This window comes from Sardina pilchardus, chromosome 21 (genome assembly GCF_963854185.1).
Source record: "Sardina pilchardus chromosome 21, fSarPil1.1, whole genome shotgun sequence".
Taxonomy (NCBI): Eukaryota; Metazoa; Chordata; class Actinopteri; order Clupeiformes; family Clupeidae; genus Sardina; species Sardina pilchardus.
This window is the reverse complement of record NC_085014.1, coordinates 13,182,901-13,201,123: the sequence shown is the minus strand read 5'-3', so window position 1 is coordinate 13,201,123 and position 18,223 is coordinate 13,182,901. Positions and strand designations below refer to the sequence as shown.

At 41.9% G+C, this 18,223-nt stretch overlaps 2 protein-coding genes across 3 annotated transcripts; both read left to right on the top strand.

The window, feature by feature from the left end:
* The first annotated feature begins 206 nt into the window (after positions 1-206).
* On the top strand, positions 207-8,264 carry zgc:195212 (DUF4554 domain-containing protein). The gene is made up of 16 exons (XM_062524233.1): positions 207-278; positions 562-688; positions 774-827; positions 916-1,046; positions 1,193-1,276; positions 1,392-1,447; positions 1,541-1,609; positions 1,833-2,039; positions 2,667-2,833; positions 3,439-3,594; positions 5,351-5,472; positions 5,684-5,794; positions 6,256-6,354; positions 7,125-7,182; positions 7,575-7,882; positions 8,068-8,264. The coding sequence occupies exons 1-16, from the start codon at positions 252-254 to the stop codon at positions 8,116-8,118; spliced, it is 1,827 nt and encodes a 608-aa protein (XP_062380217.1). The 5' UTR covers positions 207-251; the 3' UTR covers positions 8,119-8,264.
* Positions 8,265-8,558: 294 nt separating this feature from the next.
* On the top strand, positions 8,559-17,357 carry pola2 (polymerase (DNA directed), alpha 2). 2 transcript variants are annotated; one of them, XM_062525076.1, is made up of 18 exons: positions 8,559-9,017; positions 9,440-9,564; positions 9,781-9,869; positions 10,090-10,147; positions 10,273-10,379; positions 10,751-10,947; positions 11,274-11,362; positions 11,878-12,030; positions 12,139-12,201; positions 12,498-12,549; positions 13,063-13,187; positions 13,351-13,389; positions 13,479-13,552; positions 13,824-13,932; positions 14,937-15,043; positions 15,316-15,372; positions 15,587-15,713; positions 16,875-17,357. In XM_062525076.1, exons 1-18 carry the CDS (start codon positions 8,933-8,935, stop codon positions 17,025-17,027), a joined length of 1,809 nt encoding a protein of 602 aa, XP_062381060.1. In that variant the 5' UTR covers positions 8,559-8,932; the 3' UTR covers positions 17,028-17,357. The 2 variants fall into 2 exon arrangements, with proteins under 2 accessions (XP_062381060.1, XP_062381059.1); XM_062525075.1 differs by having other exon boundaries at positions 8,561-9,017; positions 13,060-13,187.
* The last annotated feature ends 866 nt before the right edge of the window (positions 17,358-18,223 follow it).

Genomic DNA, 18,223 nt, shown 5'->3' with positions numbered 1-18,223 from the left:
GCCCATTAACCTAGCATGATAATGTTGGACTGTTGAATGCTAGAAGTTCAGAGGCTGTGTTCATGTCATAAAATAAAGGCAACAATGTAACAACGAAACTGAGAAATTGCTTCTTTTTTCGTTACATTTCAGGGTGAGTCAAGGTTGCCGCCTTTTAATACCACGTGATCTGTACATGATTGTAGCACATTCCACATTCTCTGATACTAGCATTCTCTGTGAGGTTGAGCAGTTAGCTGGCGTGACAAACCATGGAAATGATTAAAGAAATCGACAAGGTAGACCTACTTAGGTATAGCTGTACTTTTGTCAAGATACTGGGGAGTGATTTTAGTGACTATTATGCTGCCATTAGTGTTGTTATTGTGCCTTTACATAAATTATGTTCTAAAATCGCTAGCCATGCTAGGTCTACATTAGCATTTTGAAGTGAAAGTGAACATGTTTGCTAGCTCCATGACTTATATTAATGTTTTCGATTAATCTAGCTGTTTTATAGTAAAACTATTAGATAACAAAATATTTCTACCAAGTACAACAATACATTTGGGTGTGCCACAGGTGGTTAGGTATTTGATGAGACTGCTCGATCAAGAGCAAGCGAGGAAATATTCTATTCATAAGGACAGCAACGTTCTGGTGCTCCTATGCACCCAGGCACATCCATCGGACAAGCTCACCTGCACAAGTATGGTTGGTTCATGCTAGTAAATTGCAGCTTAAAAGGCATTTGTAGATGGTTCTGTCATTGACACATTTTTAATTTCATGTAGTTGCTGCTGCTGGGCCGTGGGCCCCTTGGGATGAAGTTGAAGAAGTCTTGGATGGTGTGTTTTACTCATCCGTCATAATTTCTGTCATTACTAATATGTATTTTGGTTGTTCATTCATTCAATATGTGTTCATGTCTTTCAGAGTCTCTCAGCCTTTTAGAGGAGATATCAAACCTCCATGCGTCTGCATCAATCTGCAGGTCTGTAGACAAAGAGGAGTTATCCCTCTTTGTTAAATCATCGGGTCCAGTCCATTTTGTGGTAGCCTTTGAGGTTAGAAAACACATCGCACATCTCGACCCACACACACAATAATTCAGTTAAGAAATGAAACAGATAACAAATAATTGGATCACCTGTGATTGCATACAGAACATTGCTGGACTCCTTTGTGTGACATAATTGCACCCTTTCATTAGATGGCAGTGGATAATCAGTGTTGGCAACAGGAGAGGTCCAATACCGAAGCATTTCTTCACAGGATCAGCCTGGTCCGTGCTCAGGTATGCATGAAAGCCAGGAAATACGGAAGCCCTCACAAAATACGGAGGCCCTCAGAACTGATAGTGCAAAGGTTTCTTCTCCATTGTAATTCTCCCTAATCTCTCTTCCAAACAGATGAAAATCTTTTTTAAATTCAAGGACAATGGGGAAACTCACCAGCATGTATTTGGGTACAAGTTTTTCTTTTTTCAAATATGACAGGATGAGTGCCCTTTGTACCAGTATTCATCATTACATATTTGCCTCTCTGTTTGTGTACCCAGTGATGGTGTGAAGAGCAAGATGTTACTAAACAACCAAAGCATTGTCATGGACAGCACCAGGTATCAACTGTAAGTGGGTGTGAACTTAACACAATTGACTTTAACTTTACAAGCATATATCCAAACCATATAAATGTCCTGTAATATAATCTCTCTCTCTCTCTCTCTCTCTCTCTCTCTCTCTCTCTCTCTCTCACACACACACACACACACACACACACACACACACACAAACTCCCTTTTATTTCTGTTACCCTGTATATTCCTCTCCTCTCACTTGCTGTCTGTGAAGGTGTCCTTTCTCGGAGGGTGGTCTCCTTCCCTGTGATCAGATGCATGCGGTGGCCGGGGCAAAGGTCCCGCTGCAGCTCCCTGCTCAGCTGCTGGTGACGGGCCTCGGTGGGGAGACCAGCATCACCGCCATGGCAGCGCTGGGCCCCTGCATGGAGCAGTACCCAAACTGGCCCACTCGCCTGGCAACCATTCAGATATCCTTCTTGTAAGGAGCTCTAAGAAAAAAACTAGAATTGCAATTCAAAGGAATTACTAGTGCATGAAAGTGCAAAAATCCACTGTAAAACATCATGATAGTTAAAACAGATAATGCAAGCACAGAGGTAGTTGCTAGGTTATTACTATGGAAGGCACAGTGGTTGTTATGTGTTATGGTTGTTGATAAATAAAGCGGTTCCTATGCTAGTTGCTAGGGTAGACATGGTGTTTGCTATGCTGGTTGGTAGGCTAATCATGTTGTCTGCTATATGTCTGTGGGCAGCCGTGGTGTACTGGTTAGGGCTTCGGGCTTGTATCCGGAGGGTTGCCGGTTCGATTTCCGACCAGTCCACCACGGCTGGAGCAAGGCACCTAACCCCTCACTGCTCCCCGAGCGCCGCTGGTTGGGCAGGCAGCTCACTGCTCTAGGTTAGTGTGTGATTCACCTCACTGTGTGTGTCCTGTGTTGTTCACTAATTCGGTGAAATGCAGAGAAATGAATTTCCCTCACGGGATCAAAAAAGTATATATTCTATTCTATTCTATTCTAGTGGTTGCTAGGGTGATACTATGGGTGCTAGGTAGTTCCTAGTTAGTGATGTTGACACACTTCCTTAACCCACCCACTCCACATGTTGGTTTACAGTCCCTCCAGTATGCCTTGCCTGGAATCCAACATGGCCACTCCCTTGAGCTTCCTGCAGTCTCTGGCCGGCCGCCTGGAATGGGAGAAGCTGGGCCTCTCTGGAGTGACCTGCGCTGATCTGCAGCAGGCAGAGGGGGAAGCTCCAGGGTCAAGAGGTTTGGATTTAATGTCCCAAAAATGAAAGCAAATGACTTTGCTTTTCTGTGCATTTAAAGGCATACTATGCAGGTTCAGGTATTTTTGGGGACTTTGGAGCTCCCCCTAGAAGATATTACATTTTACTCTGCCGTTGTAAATAGCATGATTCTCATGAATTGTTCCCCCTGTACTCAATAAAAATGGTTTCGTTGTGAAAGTGAAAGATTATCAACTGGCAAAAACCAAATTTCCAAAGTGCTATATCTACTGACAAGGTAATGTTTCACGATTCTCACAAGATGATTCGGGGCACTGTTTTTGAAGTTACATGGCTGGCTCTCTCGTTAGCCACTCACTTAGTTTATGCTCTATGGCTATGGTAGGCCGATTCTCCTATTACAAGTTCGTTTGCCATCAAATTGACTTTGTAAAGGTTATATTAAGGTGAAAATTTTGCACAGTGTACCTTTAAAGTAGTGCTCAGTGAATGTTATCCCTTGTCTGAGTAGGATTCTTCCCAAGGAGCATCAGAGCATTGAGGATTATTATTGTTAAAGGCTGGGAACTGTTGACATGTATTCTCTATTAGGCTGATGAAAGGCTTTTTTCTACACTACCACAGGCCCCCTTTGCTGGGACATGGTGTTTAATGTAGAGGAGAGGAAGCGAGACCAGGGAACCGAGTCCAAATGGAACCAGACTGTGAAGCAGACACTCACCCTCTACCTGTTTCTCCAGCACTCTGACCCCTTCCACTCACAACTCTCTGACATCATCGGTAAGGGACCCACGTACAGTAGAAGCAATTAATCAGGTCATTCTGCTGCACTGGAATGGATCTTGACTGATTGTTCTATATAAACTGCTCACTGCTATCTGTACCTCTTCCTCGCTGGCTGTAGTGAAGAAAGCTTGAGCCCGCTGGATTTTTTTAAAACATGGGAAGTGCCCCTGTCAGTGGACCGTATTGCGTAGATAACTTACAATAAGCCCAGTTGAAAGCATACGGTTCAGGTCAAACCAGTCAAGAGCTTTCCCAGAAATCCCCAGTTCAGATAGTGTGGAAAGGAGAGTGTCATGGTTAACTGTATCAAAGGCTACAGATAAATCTAGAAGAATTAATACTAATGACTGAGAAGAGGGCATAGCTACTCTCAATGTTTCAGTTAGACAGAAGAGCAATTTCAGTTGAATGCCAGAATGCCAGACTGCATGGGTCTAGTAGATTATTCTGATAAGGGAAGTCACATACTTGCTTGAAGACCACTTTCTTCAAAACGTTTGACAAGAAGGGAAGAAAGGAGACAGGTCTGAAGTTCTTCACATCAGTTGGATTAAGTGTACTTATCTTCAGCAAACATGCAAACCTGTCTGTTCAAAAGAAGGAACTATTCCAGAACTGAGTGAAGTGTTCAACACACATGTGACTGCTGATAGAACAGCAGGTGCGATAGACTGTAGAAGAGTAGACAGGACAGGATCCAAAGGGCATGTTGTTGGACAACTTCGCTGAAGAAGTTGAGAGACTGCTTCCTCATCAAGAGGAGAGAAAGAGTCCAATGATGCCATCATGCCAACACAAGGCAAATCCCTCCTTATAGGTTCATCAAACTGAGCACTTATATTAGCGACTTTCTCAATGAAAAATGTTGCAAAGTCATCTGCTGACAGTGAGTAGCGGATGATGGTGATGGAGGATTGAGAAGTGGAAAAAAGTGTTCTCTCAATCTTGCTCTGATTGAATGCTTGGTTTACAAGTGTAACAGTGGATGAAAAAAGATGATAGCACAGACTAGTAGTCACTAAGATCATTTCCATCTGTGGATTTATTCCATTTCCTCTCCTTTCGTACTGAGCATGCTGCATTCAGACAAGATGCCAGTGTAGAGCAAAGAGTCTCTGTAGCGTTATTGACCTCAAGTGACGAGAATGAACTCTGAGTAGGTAAAGCAGATGTTGGTAAGCAGAGGTTGAGAGGCTTCTGAGGTTACTAATAGGCTAAGAAGATGTAGGTCAGAGGGCTTCGGCGTTCTGTTTAGTAGTGCGAAGGTGCTCTTTGGTTAAACATAACTTTGTTGAGATGTTTTGAAGAAATCCAAGGCACTCTTCGTCTTCATTAAAAAGCTTTTCATTTACTCTTAGCTAGTTCATAGTGGAACAAATTAACACAAATTGCCAAATTGTTACTAATAGGCTAATATATATTTAATTCTCCTGATGTCCACCAGTGGTGGAAGGGTGTGGTCACATCTGGTCCTCTGACAGCGACAAGAAAATATGTGTGGCCCTTTCTATCATCAAAGTTGTTCATCCCTGACCTATGTAGAGATGTGTTCGCTCAAAACATCATGTTTTGGTGTAAATGATAAATATATTTTCCTATGAGAGCAGCAGCATGCCAGTTGGTGTGTTCTTCTGTGGGAATGAAAAAAACATCAACATGTTCCTGCATTTTCTTTTTTTCTTTTTGTCTTTTACATACTGTATGTAACATTGCATATGAACGTTTTGTTTTGGCTTTCTTTTCATGGCAGTCAGTGAAGAGATGTTTGAGAAACACTTAGACCAGGTCCTCTGGCATAACAGTGAAAGAGTGACCTCTTCATTGCAGTCACTACTGGAGAAGACCCTTAAACCTCATCAGAAAAAATGCTCAGTAAGTATAATGGTTTCAAACTGCTCAAAATGTTGTCATTATTCATCATTCTCACCATGGTATCTACTAATTCACATATACTCATTTTCTCGTGTGTGTGTGTGTGTGTGTGTGTGTGTGTGTGTGTGTGTGTGTGTGTGTACGTGTGTGTACGTGTGTGTACGTGTGTGTGTGTGTGTGTGTGTGTGTGTGTGTGTGATGTATACATCAGAATCATGGAAAGATGCAGTCAGCTTTGCCAGTGATACTTAACTCCCTCACCAGTGTGGTGAATAGCAGCAGTAGTGCAGAATTCCGCACTACTTGTTTGGACAAAATGAAGGTAATAAAGACCTGTCCTAAGCCAAAAAAAACCCCACATATGCACATATAAGTCCTGTATCAAAGAAGTTGCATGGTGTAGGTGTATCTTGATTAAAGCTGATGTTTCGATCTCAAACAGATCAGCTGGCCTACCCTTTCAGCCTTCAAGAACTAAAATGCATGTTTACCCGCTATTGAAATTAATTGATTTAGCCACACAAATAACCTGCTGGGTCAAGACCTGGTCAGATGATTATAGCCTATTCAATCTATTTTACTCTTGAGACAACTACCATTAGAGCTAGCAAGGTTCCGTCAGTGTTCAGCCCAAACCCTTTCAAGTATGTGAGGTTAATCAGTGCTTTCATATGTCGCAATGACTGCTTGCTAAAAATAGAATAGCGTTTTGAAGTTTCATTGGCAACTTTTATTACCGTATATACAGTTTAAACAGTAGCCTTTTGTCCTGTTCTGTTTCAGGTCCCGGACACTCATCAGCTGTCAGTGTCTCTTGACCAATCGCTTCACAGTGTCACAGGAAGTCGGTTTACTCCACTGCACAGGTGTTCTACTAAGAAGGTGATTTGCCGTTATTGGAGTGCTGTGTCATTACCATGGATTGGGTCATCAACATTCTGATAAACTCTACAAGTTTCACCTTTGACCGGATAACCAACCGCCAGATTCCTGTAATCAACGTTCAAGGAAACTATACTATCTCATCTCTAAATATTACTCAGTCACCGTTACTGGTCATGGATGACTGGATCATCATGACATGACAAAATCTCAACTGGAACATACTGTAGCTAGAGCCTTTCCAGTTAACTAGATATTTTTAGACATGTTATGTCAAATAAAATACATAATGATACTTATGTATCATTAAAACAAAACAAATAAAATACATATGTTTTACAATTATTATTAATTATAAAACATATGTATTACAAAACATACATATTCATACACAACAAGTGAAGATTACAGTTGGACCAACATGAATTCGGGAGGTTAGTTAGATACAAGATGAGTGCTCCCCATGCCAAGGGCCTCTATGCCGGCAATGCTTCTGTAGTGGCCTAGCTGTTATTGTTTTGATGGGGCAGCTGGGTTGAACCATGAGCGAATGGTCCACTTTATTGGACTGAGTTTGGTTCTTTTAATAAGGACTGTGTGTGATAACACCCTTATTCTCAGGTCTCCACAGTCTGTTTGTATCTACTGCGTGCTGGAAGTGAATACTGTACATCCGTAGCACTGGTATCGTTCACCACAGATGCTGATACTGAGCCGAGGGATGAGATAGTAGTGAATGAGAAGGTTAATGATTTACATTTTCTTTTTAGCCTAAGATTGGAGCCGGGCCCAACCCTTCAGTTCAGAGACCAGAGGGAGAGGATGGAAGTAAGAGGGCATTTTTACCTTCATCTTAAATACCCATTTATTTCATGTGCAGTATTCATGTTCTGTCATTTTGGAATATACCTGTGCCATCAGGGAAGAAAAAAAATCCATTGATGGAATAACTTGGTTATTCAGTATATTGAGGTAGTCAGTTGACCTCATTCTTTGGCACATAACATTGCTGAACCTAAACCTGACCAACTGCAGCAACCCTAGATCACAGCACTGCTTTGCTTTGTTAAATTCAGGTGGTAACCTTTTGGCCAGAGGCAGTGTATATATATGTGTGTGTGTGTGTGTGTGTGTGTGTGTGTGTGTGTGTGTGAATATCTAGATTCGTCCAGACAGAGCAGGTAAAACTATGCATTCACTGAAACTGATCTCTGATACAGGCCAAATCCTAACAGTTGGGGAGACTGACCGCCAGGACAACATTGTGTCCAGTGCCGCCAAAAGGCAGAAGACAGCGCCCTCTGCTGCTGAATCACCTCTCTGCAAGCTGGCGTCTCATGTCCGAGAGCACCTGGTTCATGTCCAAGAGAACATGGTTCTCCCAGCACCTGTCTCCCAGAGCCTGGTTCTCCCAGCACCTGTCTCCCAGAGCCTGGTTCTCCCAGCACCTGTCTCCCAGAGCCAGCCCTGTGTCAGCAGCACGACATCAGTAGCACTCGCCACAAACATCCCTGACCAAACCAAACAGGCAAGGATCTCAGTTTGGTACTGATGAATGAGACTAGTCCTAAACTGTTTTCCATTTTCTCCCAATTAATTTGCAAATAATACATAATGCCTTTAGGGTTTTTGATTTACTTATATATGATATTGATTGTAACGTATGGTGTGGTTGAGTCTTATTAATGCTCTTTGTCTTTACCCTCTCCATAGGAAGACTCACAGTGGCTTCAGGCAATCCAAAACTTTTCTGAATGGGATTGATGTCAATAGGGCCTATATAATTATTGTAATACAATAATCAGTTGTTAAAATCAAACTTTCTGCAAAGTTTTTTGTGTTGTTTTTTTGTATGCATATTATGTTACCACTGTCTGGCATATCTAAGTGTTCCTCACATTCAATCGTGTGCTTCATACAAATGATTTTTGTTGTTCAGATTGATGCACTGATTTGATTTATCACCCTGTTTTTGTAGTGATAATAAACAAATGGATGTTTTATGGTGGCCTAGTCTTGTATTTTTGTTTTCTAATGAAGGGGTGGGGGACATTTTGCATTATACATTTACATATACGTTCATTCACAACAATATAATGCAATCTAGCATGAAAAACGTGTTTTTTCAGATTTTGTTAAAGAAAGCAAACCGCACTCTGTTGACATTAGGCGGAGTGATGGCACTACGCGCGCGGTTTGTGTTTGTGACGTATTTCCTGTTTGCACCGAAGAAGAAGAGAAGAGGTTTTCGCGGCAATCTGAATGGGTTTAGAAGTGTCAAGAAGCCGTCAGTGTTTGTATTTTGTTCCAGACGGTTAAAAAAGTAAACAGGTCGAGATACATTTTGTACCGTAGACTTTTGCCAAAGTCAGCACTTTATATTCAATCGTAATAAAAAGGGGTAGATATCAGTTTAACAGATGTGCTGTTAGCTACTTGACGTATTAAGGCGGGCTTAGCTAACATTAGCTTAGTTGACTTACCTTCGCTGCCAAAATATAACGTTACTTAACTTGCGGTAGGCTACTTTGTATGAATATTTGTCGCTTGGAACTAATTGAGAGTTAATGCAAATACCATGGCGATGCTAAACACAGATCAGATCAAAGAGGAGTTGGAGCTGTTCGATATAGGCTATGGGGATGATTCGGTCCTGGATAAATGTAAGTAATTCTGAAGACAGTTATTTCTGCGGCCGCCGGCCAACTTGTTGATTTATCCTAACGTTAGTAACGCAATGTTAGCTTGGTTTTCTTTAGCTCATGCATTGCATTATGCCACAATGTGACCAATCATGTCAATTGTTTTGTTTTTTTTATTAACTAATGTACAGTGTGATTTCTAGTGCCATTGCTCATGGTAAACCTCTTTTTGGTAATCTTTGCAACTTGTTTCTACCGTTAGGTTCCGTAGTGTCACATTTAGGATACTTGTAGTAAACAATAATCGTTAGTAGTAAATCATAGTGGAGTGACCATTGGCTGTAGAACGACCCTATATCTATGGGAGTAACCAAAATGTTTACTCGAGCACTGTTTCCATGACATTAACGCTAATCTTCCACCTCTGCTCTGTCCGATTTTAGTGGTGGAGCAGTGCATGTGCCACCGGATGAAGGGGGAAGATATAGTGCTGGAGTGGGTCGCCTTCAGCACCACCAAGGGAGGACTGAAGCTGAGCTTGGACCACCTGGAGCAGTTTGAGCATGAGGTGAAGAGAGAGCACTGTGTCATCTCTGAAGAAGCCATTTACATCTTTGCACTGCTTTGGTTTGGAGTGTGTAGAATTTGTGGGATTATCTGGGGAAATATTCCAGTTACCCCCTTCGGTTTAAGTCTGACCTGACTGATGTATAACCAGTAATTATGAGGGTGACCTGCATTAAATATACGAATGTGCCACTAATTTGTTCTGTGCACTCTGCAGGCTTTGAATAAGAAGAACAAATCCAAACAGGCAGCCAGGAGAGACGACTCGTACAACAGGACCCGGGACATCAACTCCCTTCAGGACCTGTATCCTTATAATAATAATAGTATTAATAATAATACAATTTATTTATAATGCACTTTACATCAGTGATCTCAAAGTGTTACAAGTTAAAAACAAAAATAATGACTGTGACTCATAATCCACTCTGCTTATCCCATGACGTATAGGCAATAATGCATCTCACAGCTGGTGATATGGTACAGTATACACAAGTGTTGGTCTTCCTTGACTCAGACTTTACAGAATCAAAGCTGAGGAGGAGGAGGAGAATCTCTTGGACTCCTACTCGACCCCGGCCAAGGTAACATCTCCCTGTAAAGTAGCAAGAGTAGCAAATGGCTATTATGGTTTTTACCGCCTTAATGAAAGAGAGCAGTAGTGTTGGCAGTAGCTCGTGGTATTAAACTCACGCTTGTGTCTGTGAAGGGTTCCCAGAAGCGAGCTCTCACTACACCGGAGAATCCCCAGTCTAAGAGGTCTGCTCGCATGACCAGCCCCGGGCTTCTGCTCTCTCCAGCCAGCTTCTCCCCATGGTAATTTAGTTTAAAGCTCACACACACACACACACACACACACACACACACACACACACACACACACTGTCACACACAATATCCATAGAATAGCATTGTAATTTGTCCTATCCTATTCGCTCACCTATACTGATAAATAGCAACATGGCAAACCTAAAACACACTGACTAACGTTCCCCTTTGTTATTGCTGTTTATGCTCCCACTTTCCCTTTTTCCCTCTCTGTATCTCACCCCCTCCTCTCCTCTTGTCTGTCTCTCTCTCTCTCTCTCTCTCTCTCTCTCTCTCTCTCTCTCTCTCTCTCTCTCTCTCTCTCTCTCTCTCTCTCTCTCTCTCTCTCTCTCTCTCTCTCTGTCGCTCGTCGTCCTCAGCGCCACCCCGTCCCAGAAGTACAGCGTGCGCGGCTCTCGTGGCGAGGTGGTCTCCACTTTTGGGGAGTCGCAGGACCAGCGCTGGAGCGGCCAGAAGGGCCAAAGGGAGGTGAGCGTCCGGCCACTCCTGAGCGGAGAGGACGCGCTGACCTCCAGCTACAAGTACATGTTCCAGCGGCTCCGAGACGTCCGTGACGGTGGGTCCTTGGTCCCCGCCGACCTCGCCGACCACGCGCTGTTCTACCCATTTACATCTTCAATCTGTTTACATTAAAATGACACGTTTTGTTGCTTTACATCATGGTCACTCAGTTTCTGGCCCACTAAAGTAATTCAGAGCTATTGAAAGAGACATATTTGTGGGTTTTTTTGTGATTTTGATCTGGTAATAACTAAATAGGGGCATTTCATTGATCCATTCATTTATGGATTATGGACCTGTAATAATAGAATTTGACTCATCGGTTTCTTGTAAACATGATCTCCATTGTTGACCCCTCCCCATGTTTGTTCTGTAATTCAGTGCTTACCGAGAAGATTGAGGTCTTGGGCGAGGAACTAAAGGTCCACTTCAACATTGAGGATTTCTCCCCTGTGTCCTTGCCTGCACAGGTAGCCCTCCACCTCACTTTAATTCTCGTACACCTCAGGTCCCTTTGACACCTCAGGTCCCTACCCAGGCTGGACAGTAGTCCTACTAAATGAGTTGTACTCTGAGCGCACTTTTACATGCACATGTTTTTGGTAGTTATCTGGTAATTCAAGTGCTCATGTAAACGGAATAAACCAGTATTCATTATCGGTTTACTGCCGTCATCGGTTTATGAAAAATCCATTCAACACCCACAGGTTTCTGTCAATATACTGATTTCTTCGAGACATGTATAGTATACATGTACATCTTAAACGGTTTATTCCAGTAACCCGATCATTGCCAGTAATCGTTGTTTTTAGTGTGCATGTAAACACACTCACTGTTCCACAAGCTTGCTCCTCTCACCTGATACTTGATTACTGAGCCATGCTAAGTTGATGCATTTCCTAACCCACTGCAACAGTGAATGTGAATGATAGGCAATCATGACAAATGTCTGACACCTGACATTTCCGTCTGGCTGCGTGTCCAGGACCAGGTGACCGTGTTGGGCCAGGTGTGTTGCGACAGCAACGGGAAGCTGAACGCCAAGTCTGTGCTCCTGGAGGCGGGGCAAGAGCACGGCGGGAGGCAGGTGCGACTGGACCTGTCTGATCTTCGGGAGTACTCCCTCTTCCCTGGACAGGTACACACACACACACACACACACACACACACTCTCACTTACTGTAGTACCATTTAATATTACTCCCTTTCTCCCTCACTATTTCATAAACCCCTCTCTTTTTCCCAGGTTGTCGTCATGGAGGGTATGAACACGGACGGCCTCAAGTTTATGCCGTCAAAGTTGTATGAGGTAATCTCCCTTCAGATACAGCTCCCACCACAGATACACAGAAACGCTGCTTACACATTCTAGGAAGTTATTTTCCAAAACGCTATATCCACCATTTTAATGAATTTTCATACATCATTTTTGAAAATGTTGTTTTCCAATTAATTTCAGTGGAACTGTAATTGGGTTATGTTTAGTTTATTTATCTTTACTTAAATTAATGAATTATACTAGTGGATATAGCGTTTTGGAAAATAAATCAATATGTTAATGTTATCTCCAGTGATATTGTGGCCACTTCTCTGTTTGTCCTGTAGGGTGTTCCACTGCCGTTCTATTCCACAGAAGTGAAAGAAGAACCCGAGGATGGTAAGATCTGAGAACATCTCCGCTCATAGCACTACTTACAACTAGTCTTGCTTATCCTACGATCAATTGCACTCATTGATGCACTTATTACACTCATTAATGCACTTATTGTGTTTTTTTTTTATTTGTTGTTGTACAATTGTAATGTCATGTAAGATCTAAAATAACCCCAATATGTCATTCAGGACACCAGTTTACGGTCATTATGACTCTCTCATATACTAGTAAACATTGGCTGTTTAATATGTGATATGTTATCTGTGCTATTTTGCAACTAAATATTGGTTTACATGATTTGCAGATTATCACATTCAGTTTTTATTTACATTTTACACAGCGTCCCAAGCCTTTTTAGAAAGGCGGCTGTAGGTTGTGAAGTTATGAGTTAGTTAGGATTAGGTTGTTATGATTTTCAGTCTCATTTCAAGGTCTTGTGTTTAGAAATGTTGAGGAATTCCTTCAGACGCTGTGCTGCTCTTTATCTGTATGTTCCTTTCTATGTGTTTGCAGTAGAGTCTCAGCCGGTGATGGTTTTTACTGCCTGCGGTCCCTACACTCCTTCAGACAGCTTGGCCTATGACCCTCTGATTGACCTGCTCAACGTGATTTCCAGAGACCGCCCTCACGTCTGCATCCTGGTGAGAACATCAGCGCAAAGCACAGCACCTCTTCCTGTTATGGAGTCCTGCACTGACCACACCACACAACAGAACACACACAACATTCTATTTTGGTTACCTGTAGAATGAAAATGAGTTGAATGACTATTTATGCAAAAAATATCATTATTTTTTGCTACAGTTTGGACCATTTGTTGATTCGAAACATGAACAGATTGAGGTAAGCTCGTGTTTGTTTTGTTTGTTTTATCACATTTCTGTTGTTTACTGTTCTGTTGAATTGCATTGCTTATTGTTTCTTCTGAACAGAAAGGTCAAGTTACTGAAACCTTTGAGAGCATCTTTTCAAGATGTGTGAACAGTCTTGTGGAAGGGACCAGAGCGTATGTTCTCTCATCTTGCTCTCATTAAATATTTATATATTACTATTTAGAATGTGTTTTACACAAGTGTGACCACTATTATTATTATTATTAACTTTATTTGTTATAGAGGGACAGTGTACTGTACATTAATTGACATTTTACACAGAAAAATGTTAGCCAAAAGGTAGTCCTCCTGCCAGAAGGAGCATTTATGCAGCACTTTTGTTGAATTGCTTGTAAGAAAAAAAAATCACATGCTTTCTTTCTTTCTTTTCATCTTCCTGTGAAGAATTGGATGCAAGTTGGTGTTCGTTCCGTCACAACGAGATGTTCACCACCACTTCATCTACCCACAACCCCCTTTCACACTGCCTGACCTCAGTAAGGAGGATGTAGAGGTCAGTTACACACTCCCAAGCCTTTTTTTTTGTTATCAACTGTTTATTGATTTTCATAAACAGGGGGGGGGGGGGGGTGGCAAGACGGTTACATGAAAGCTAGATAGTAGACCATACACATGGTAAAAGAGTGGAAATAAAAAATAAGTAGAAAATAGAAAATATAAGATCATTACGTTTTTACAGAAAAAAGAAAAAAAACACTCAACAGCAATATGTATCACACATAAAGGCAACTCATTGCACAAGGGGCATGAGGTCTTGGACCCTGCATATTAATGCCTCCCATTTTTTTAAGGTGGACACCTGGGCCTTGTTCAACCGGGCAGTATGATATTCTAAAGCCCAACGCCCACCAGAAGCGGCGTTCAGCGGTGTTCGGCGGTCTGGGCTTGACGCGCAGGATTTTAGAATAGTTTTCTATCTCTGTGCGGCTGCTGCGCGGCAGACGTTTCCAGTGGGCTTTGCTCCATTGAAAACAATGGAGTTCTAATTTTTTTCGTGGCGCGGCGCGCCGCGTACAGTACGTGTCTGGTGGGCGTTGGGCTTAACACACTCCCAAGTCTTAAATACATTAACACCCCTAGCTCTTAGTGACAGTGTTCAGACCAAAGATTCGCAATGAGATGAGCCATGACGTTCTAAAACCTTGCGACTGCGATTAAACATGTTGAATGCTCTGCGACGGCTTGCAACTAGATGCCATTCTTAATTCACACCGCTGCAACTTGGTCTCGTCGTCACGTCAGAAATCTTTGTTGTATTGGGCTTTAAAGGTGTTTCTTTATGAATATAGTATATATTACACTGACTATTTACAGGACCACACATCAGAAGAAGAGAGTATTGTTGTGTTCAGATGAGATCTAGTCAGCTGTAGCACAAATCCCCCATTGAAAGTTGCTGTGGTACTGTTGAAATGGAATGTTTTACGTGGCATGTCATGAAAAGGACATTGATGACTGTGTAAACTCCATCCTATTGTCTTGTTCTGTCCCCAACAGAGAGTGAGCTTGGTGCCTGATCCATGCACTCTGGTCATTGAGGGCGTGACCTTTGGCCTGACCTCTACAGATATTCTGTTTCACATGGGAGCTGAGGAGATCAGCAGGTAACATTTTAATGTTGAATTCCAGCCTGATTAAGGCTGAGTGACGTTACACGTACACTCACCGTTGTTTGTCATGATCAAAGCTGTGATAAAGTCCCATCTGCAAGACCATACAAGCTTTTAGAGTTCCAGGCAATGCTTGTTAAATAATCATGTGCAAATACTTCAATGTACTATTGAACTGTCGCATGGTCCCATATCAGTATGTAAAATGCCCTTGGAATTTTTGTCTTGGTTTCTGGACTCTTGACTTGTTGATGGTGCCATTTCAGTGCTGCCGGCTCTGACCGTTTCTCCCGGATCATGAAGCACATGTTGACCCAAAGGAGGTAGATACACACACGCAGACACGCACGCACGCACTCACGCACACTCACACACACTCACTCTTACCTCATTCACATTCACTCATTCATTCATGCACACACACAGCTACACCACTCAAGACATTATCTTTTTAAAGCTAATCAGTCAGATACCTGAAATTGTTTTGCTGGCTCCTTGATCGCACTTCTGCCATCTGAACTCCTCTCTCTGCCCCAGCTACTACCCCCTGTACCCTCCCACCGAGGAGATCAACATGGACTACGAGAAGTTCCAGCAGCACGGCCACATGCCCGTCACCCCCGACGTCCTGCTCGTCCCCTCGGAGCTCCGTTACTTCATCAGGGTAAAAGCTGTAGGCCCTCGTGTAGACTAGTTAACATCAGCTCCGTTACTTCATCAGGGTAAAACCTGTAGGCACTCGTGTAGACTAGTTAATATCAGCTCCGTTACTTCATCAGGGTAAAAGCTGTAGGCCCTCGTGTAGACTAGTTAACATCAGCTCTGTTACTTCATCAGGATAAAACCTGTAGGCACTCGTGTAGACTAGTTAACATCAGCTCCGTTACTTCATCAGGGTAAAAGCTGTAGGCCCTCGTGTAGACTAGTTAATATCAGCTCCGTTACTTCATCAGGGTAAAACCTGTAGGCCCTTGTGGAGACTAATTAACACAAGCTCCGTTACTTCATCAGGGTAAAACCTGTAGGCCCTTGTGGAGACTAATTAACACAAGCTCCGTTACTTCATCAGGGTAAAACCTGTAGGCCCTTGTGGAGACTAATTAACACAAGCTCCGTTACTTCATCAGGGTAAAACCTGTAGGCACTCGTGTAGACTAGTTTGGTGGTTCCCAACCTGGGGTCCGGGGACCCCGATAGGGCCAGAGATGGCACATTAAATGTATAAAATCCCAATAACACACCCAGTTGGATAATCAAAACTCTATAATCCAAATTACAACAATGTCTTGTCTTAGACACAGGCAAGGGGGCCTTCAAAGTATAAAGGTTGGGAAACACTGGACTAGTTAATATGAGCCCCAGTAGGCGTCATGACGATGATACTTTGGGGGATGCATGATCAGGATCTAATGTAGGGCTGCAACTAACAATTAATTTCATAGGCGATTATTCTGGTGATTATTTTCACAGTTAAGCAGTTAGTTGCAGATGTCAGAAAATGGTGAACATATACCAACCAATGTTTTGCAAAGATATTTGGTTTACAGTTATAGAAGACTAAATAAAGCTGTAAATAGTCTTATAGGCTGTGATCAGGGAATTATTTTGTATTTTCCAAATAAAATTACACAAACCAAGTAGTTGGCTATTCATTTAATACTTGACAACTAAATGATTCATTGTTGGAGCCTTAAAAGTTGTCAGAATTTTATAAAAAATCTTTGTGAGCCCAGATGTCACCATAAATAAGGAATCTTGTGACTAAATGTAAATCAGTTGAATTCTGCAGTACCTCATGTGGTCTTTTCTGGTAATATTTTCTCAGGATGTGATTGGCTGTCTGTGCATCAATCCTGGGCGGCTCACCAAAGGACAAGTGGGAGGCACGTTTGGCAGGCTGCTCGTCCAGAGAAGAGGCCCAGACCCAGAGGGGAAGAGGAGAAGTCCCTGCATATCTGGACAAGTAGTGAAGATATAAAAAAGAAAGGATTCCAGAAAGACTGTACATATATTTGTCATGTAATTGAAATGTAACCTAACTTTTTTTCCCTAAATGCTTTAGATACTGGGGGTGACATACAAAAAAACAAACCAAAATACAAACAAACAAAATATTTTCATTGTTTTTCTTGTAAGTTATGTGATTCTTGTAATCGTATAGCATCACTCCAGTTCTCTTTCTTGTATCTGTCTGTAAATTATGGTCTCATTTCTGTGTAGTTATACTCTGCTCTATGACATGATTGGCAGTTTTGATGAATTTAAAGATTTATGATTAAATAATTTTATAAAGCATGGTTTCCATGTTTTATGTTTGGACTTCTAAATCACTTAATTTGATAATAATTTGTGGGTAGGAGAAATAAGTCTTCTGCACTGCTGTGGGAAAGAATGGTAGACTACAGCAGTGGTTCTCAACCAATGTACCGTGGGACAAAGTGATGTGTGCCGTGGAATTTTTAGGAACTCAACGTGTTTTTATACCAGTTTTTAAATGCATCACTGGCACAACTTTTCAATTTAGAAACTCAGTCAACTAATTTCTGCATATGCCTATCACTGTGGCCTCAGCTCTAATACAGCCTAACTGCCCCAATATAGTAATGTGTGCGACAACTCATAATGATCAACAGTGTTAAGTTAGTGTGCTTTGGTGTTTTGGTTTGACTCATTGGAGAGTTTAAATTTTAAATTATAGAGCAAATTTAGTTCCTAGGTGAAATATCAGGGAATCTTGCTAACAAACAACTGTGTATCTGTCTCAATTATTTATTTGATGTTTATCAGTCTGTTTTAGAATGATCCACTGCACTGAAACAGCTCTGACCAGAGTTGTGAATAGATTGATCTTAAAAGAGCCACAGACAACCTCAAAGTGTCAACTTTGGAACTACTTGATCTCAGTGCAGCCTTTGACACTATCAGCCATACAATTCTTCAGCGTCTAGAACACTTGGTAGGACTTGTTATCTTTCCTACTGGAAGATCAGTCTGTTTCTATTAGCAATTCTGCATCTGATGTAGTTCATATTTTATATGGGGATCACAATTGGGCCTATAATTCAGCAGTACAATATCTCTTATTCTTATCTTGTATTTCAGCTATATATCTCTGTTTCCAGTCATCCTAGTCCAGTGAATGATCTCATCCAATGCATTTTTGATGATAAAACA

Bases quoted from the DNA above. Each gene is read 5' to 3' on its own strand.
- zgc:195212 (XM_062524233.1), top strand. From the start codon at position 252: ATGGAAATGATTAAAGAAATCGACAAG. The intron at 689-773 runs GTATGGTTGGTT...AATTTCATGTAG, and splicing joins GGACAAGCTCACCTGCACAA to TTGCTGCTGCTGGGCCGTGG. The intron at 1,277-1,391 runs GTATGCATGAAA...TCTTCCAAACAG, and splicing joins TCAGCCTGGTCCGTGCTCAG to ATGAAAATCTTTTTTAAATT.
- pola2 (XM_062525075.1), top strand. From the start codon at position 8,933: ATGGCGATGCTAAACACAGATCAGATCAAAGAGGAGTTGGAGCTGTTC. The intron at 9,018-9,439 runs GTAAGTAATTCT...GTCCGATTTTAG, and splicing joins TGATTCGGTCCTGGATAAAT to TGGTGGAGCAGTGCATGTGC. The intron at 9,870-10,089 runs GTATCCTTATAA...CAGACTTTACAG, and splicing joins ATCAACTCCCTTCAGGACCT to AATCAAAGCTGAGGAGGAGG.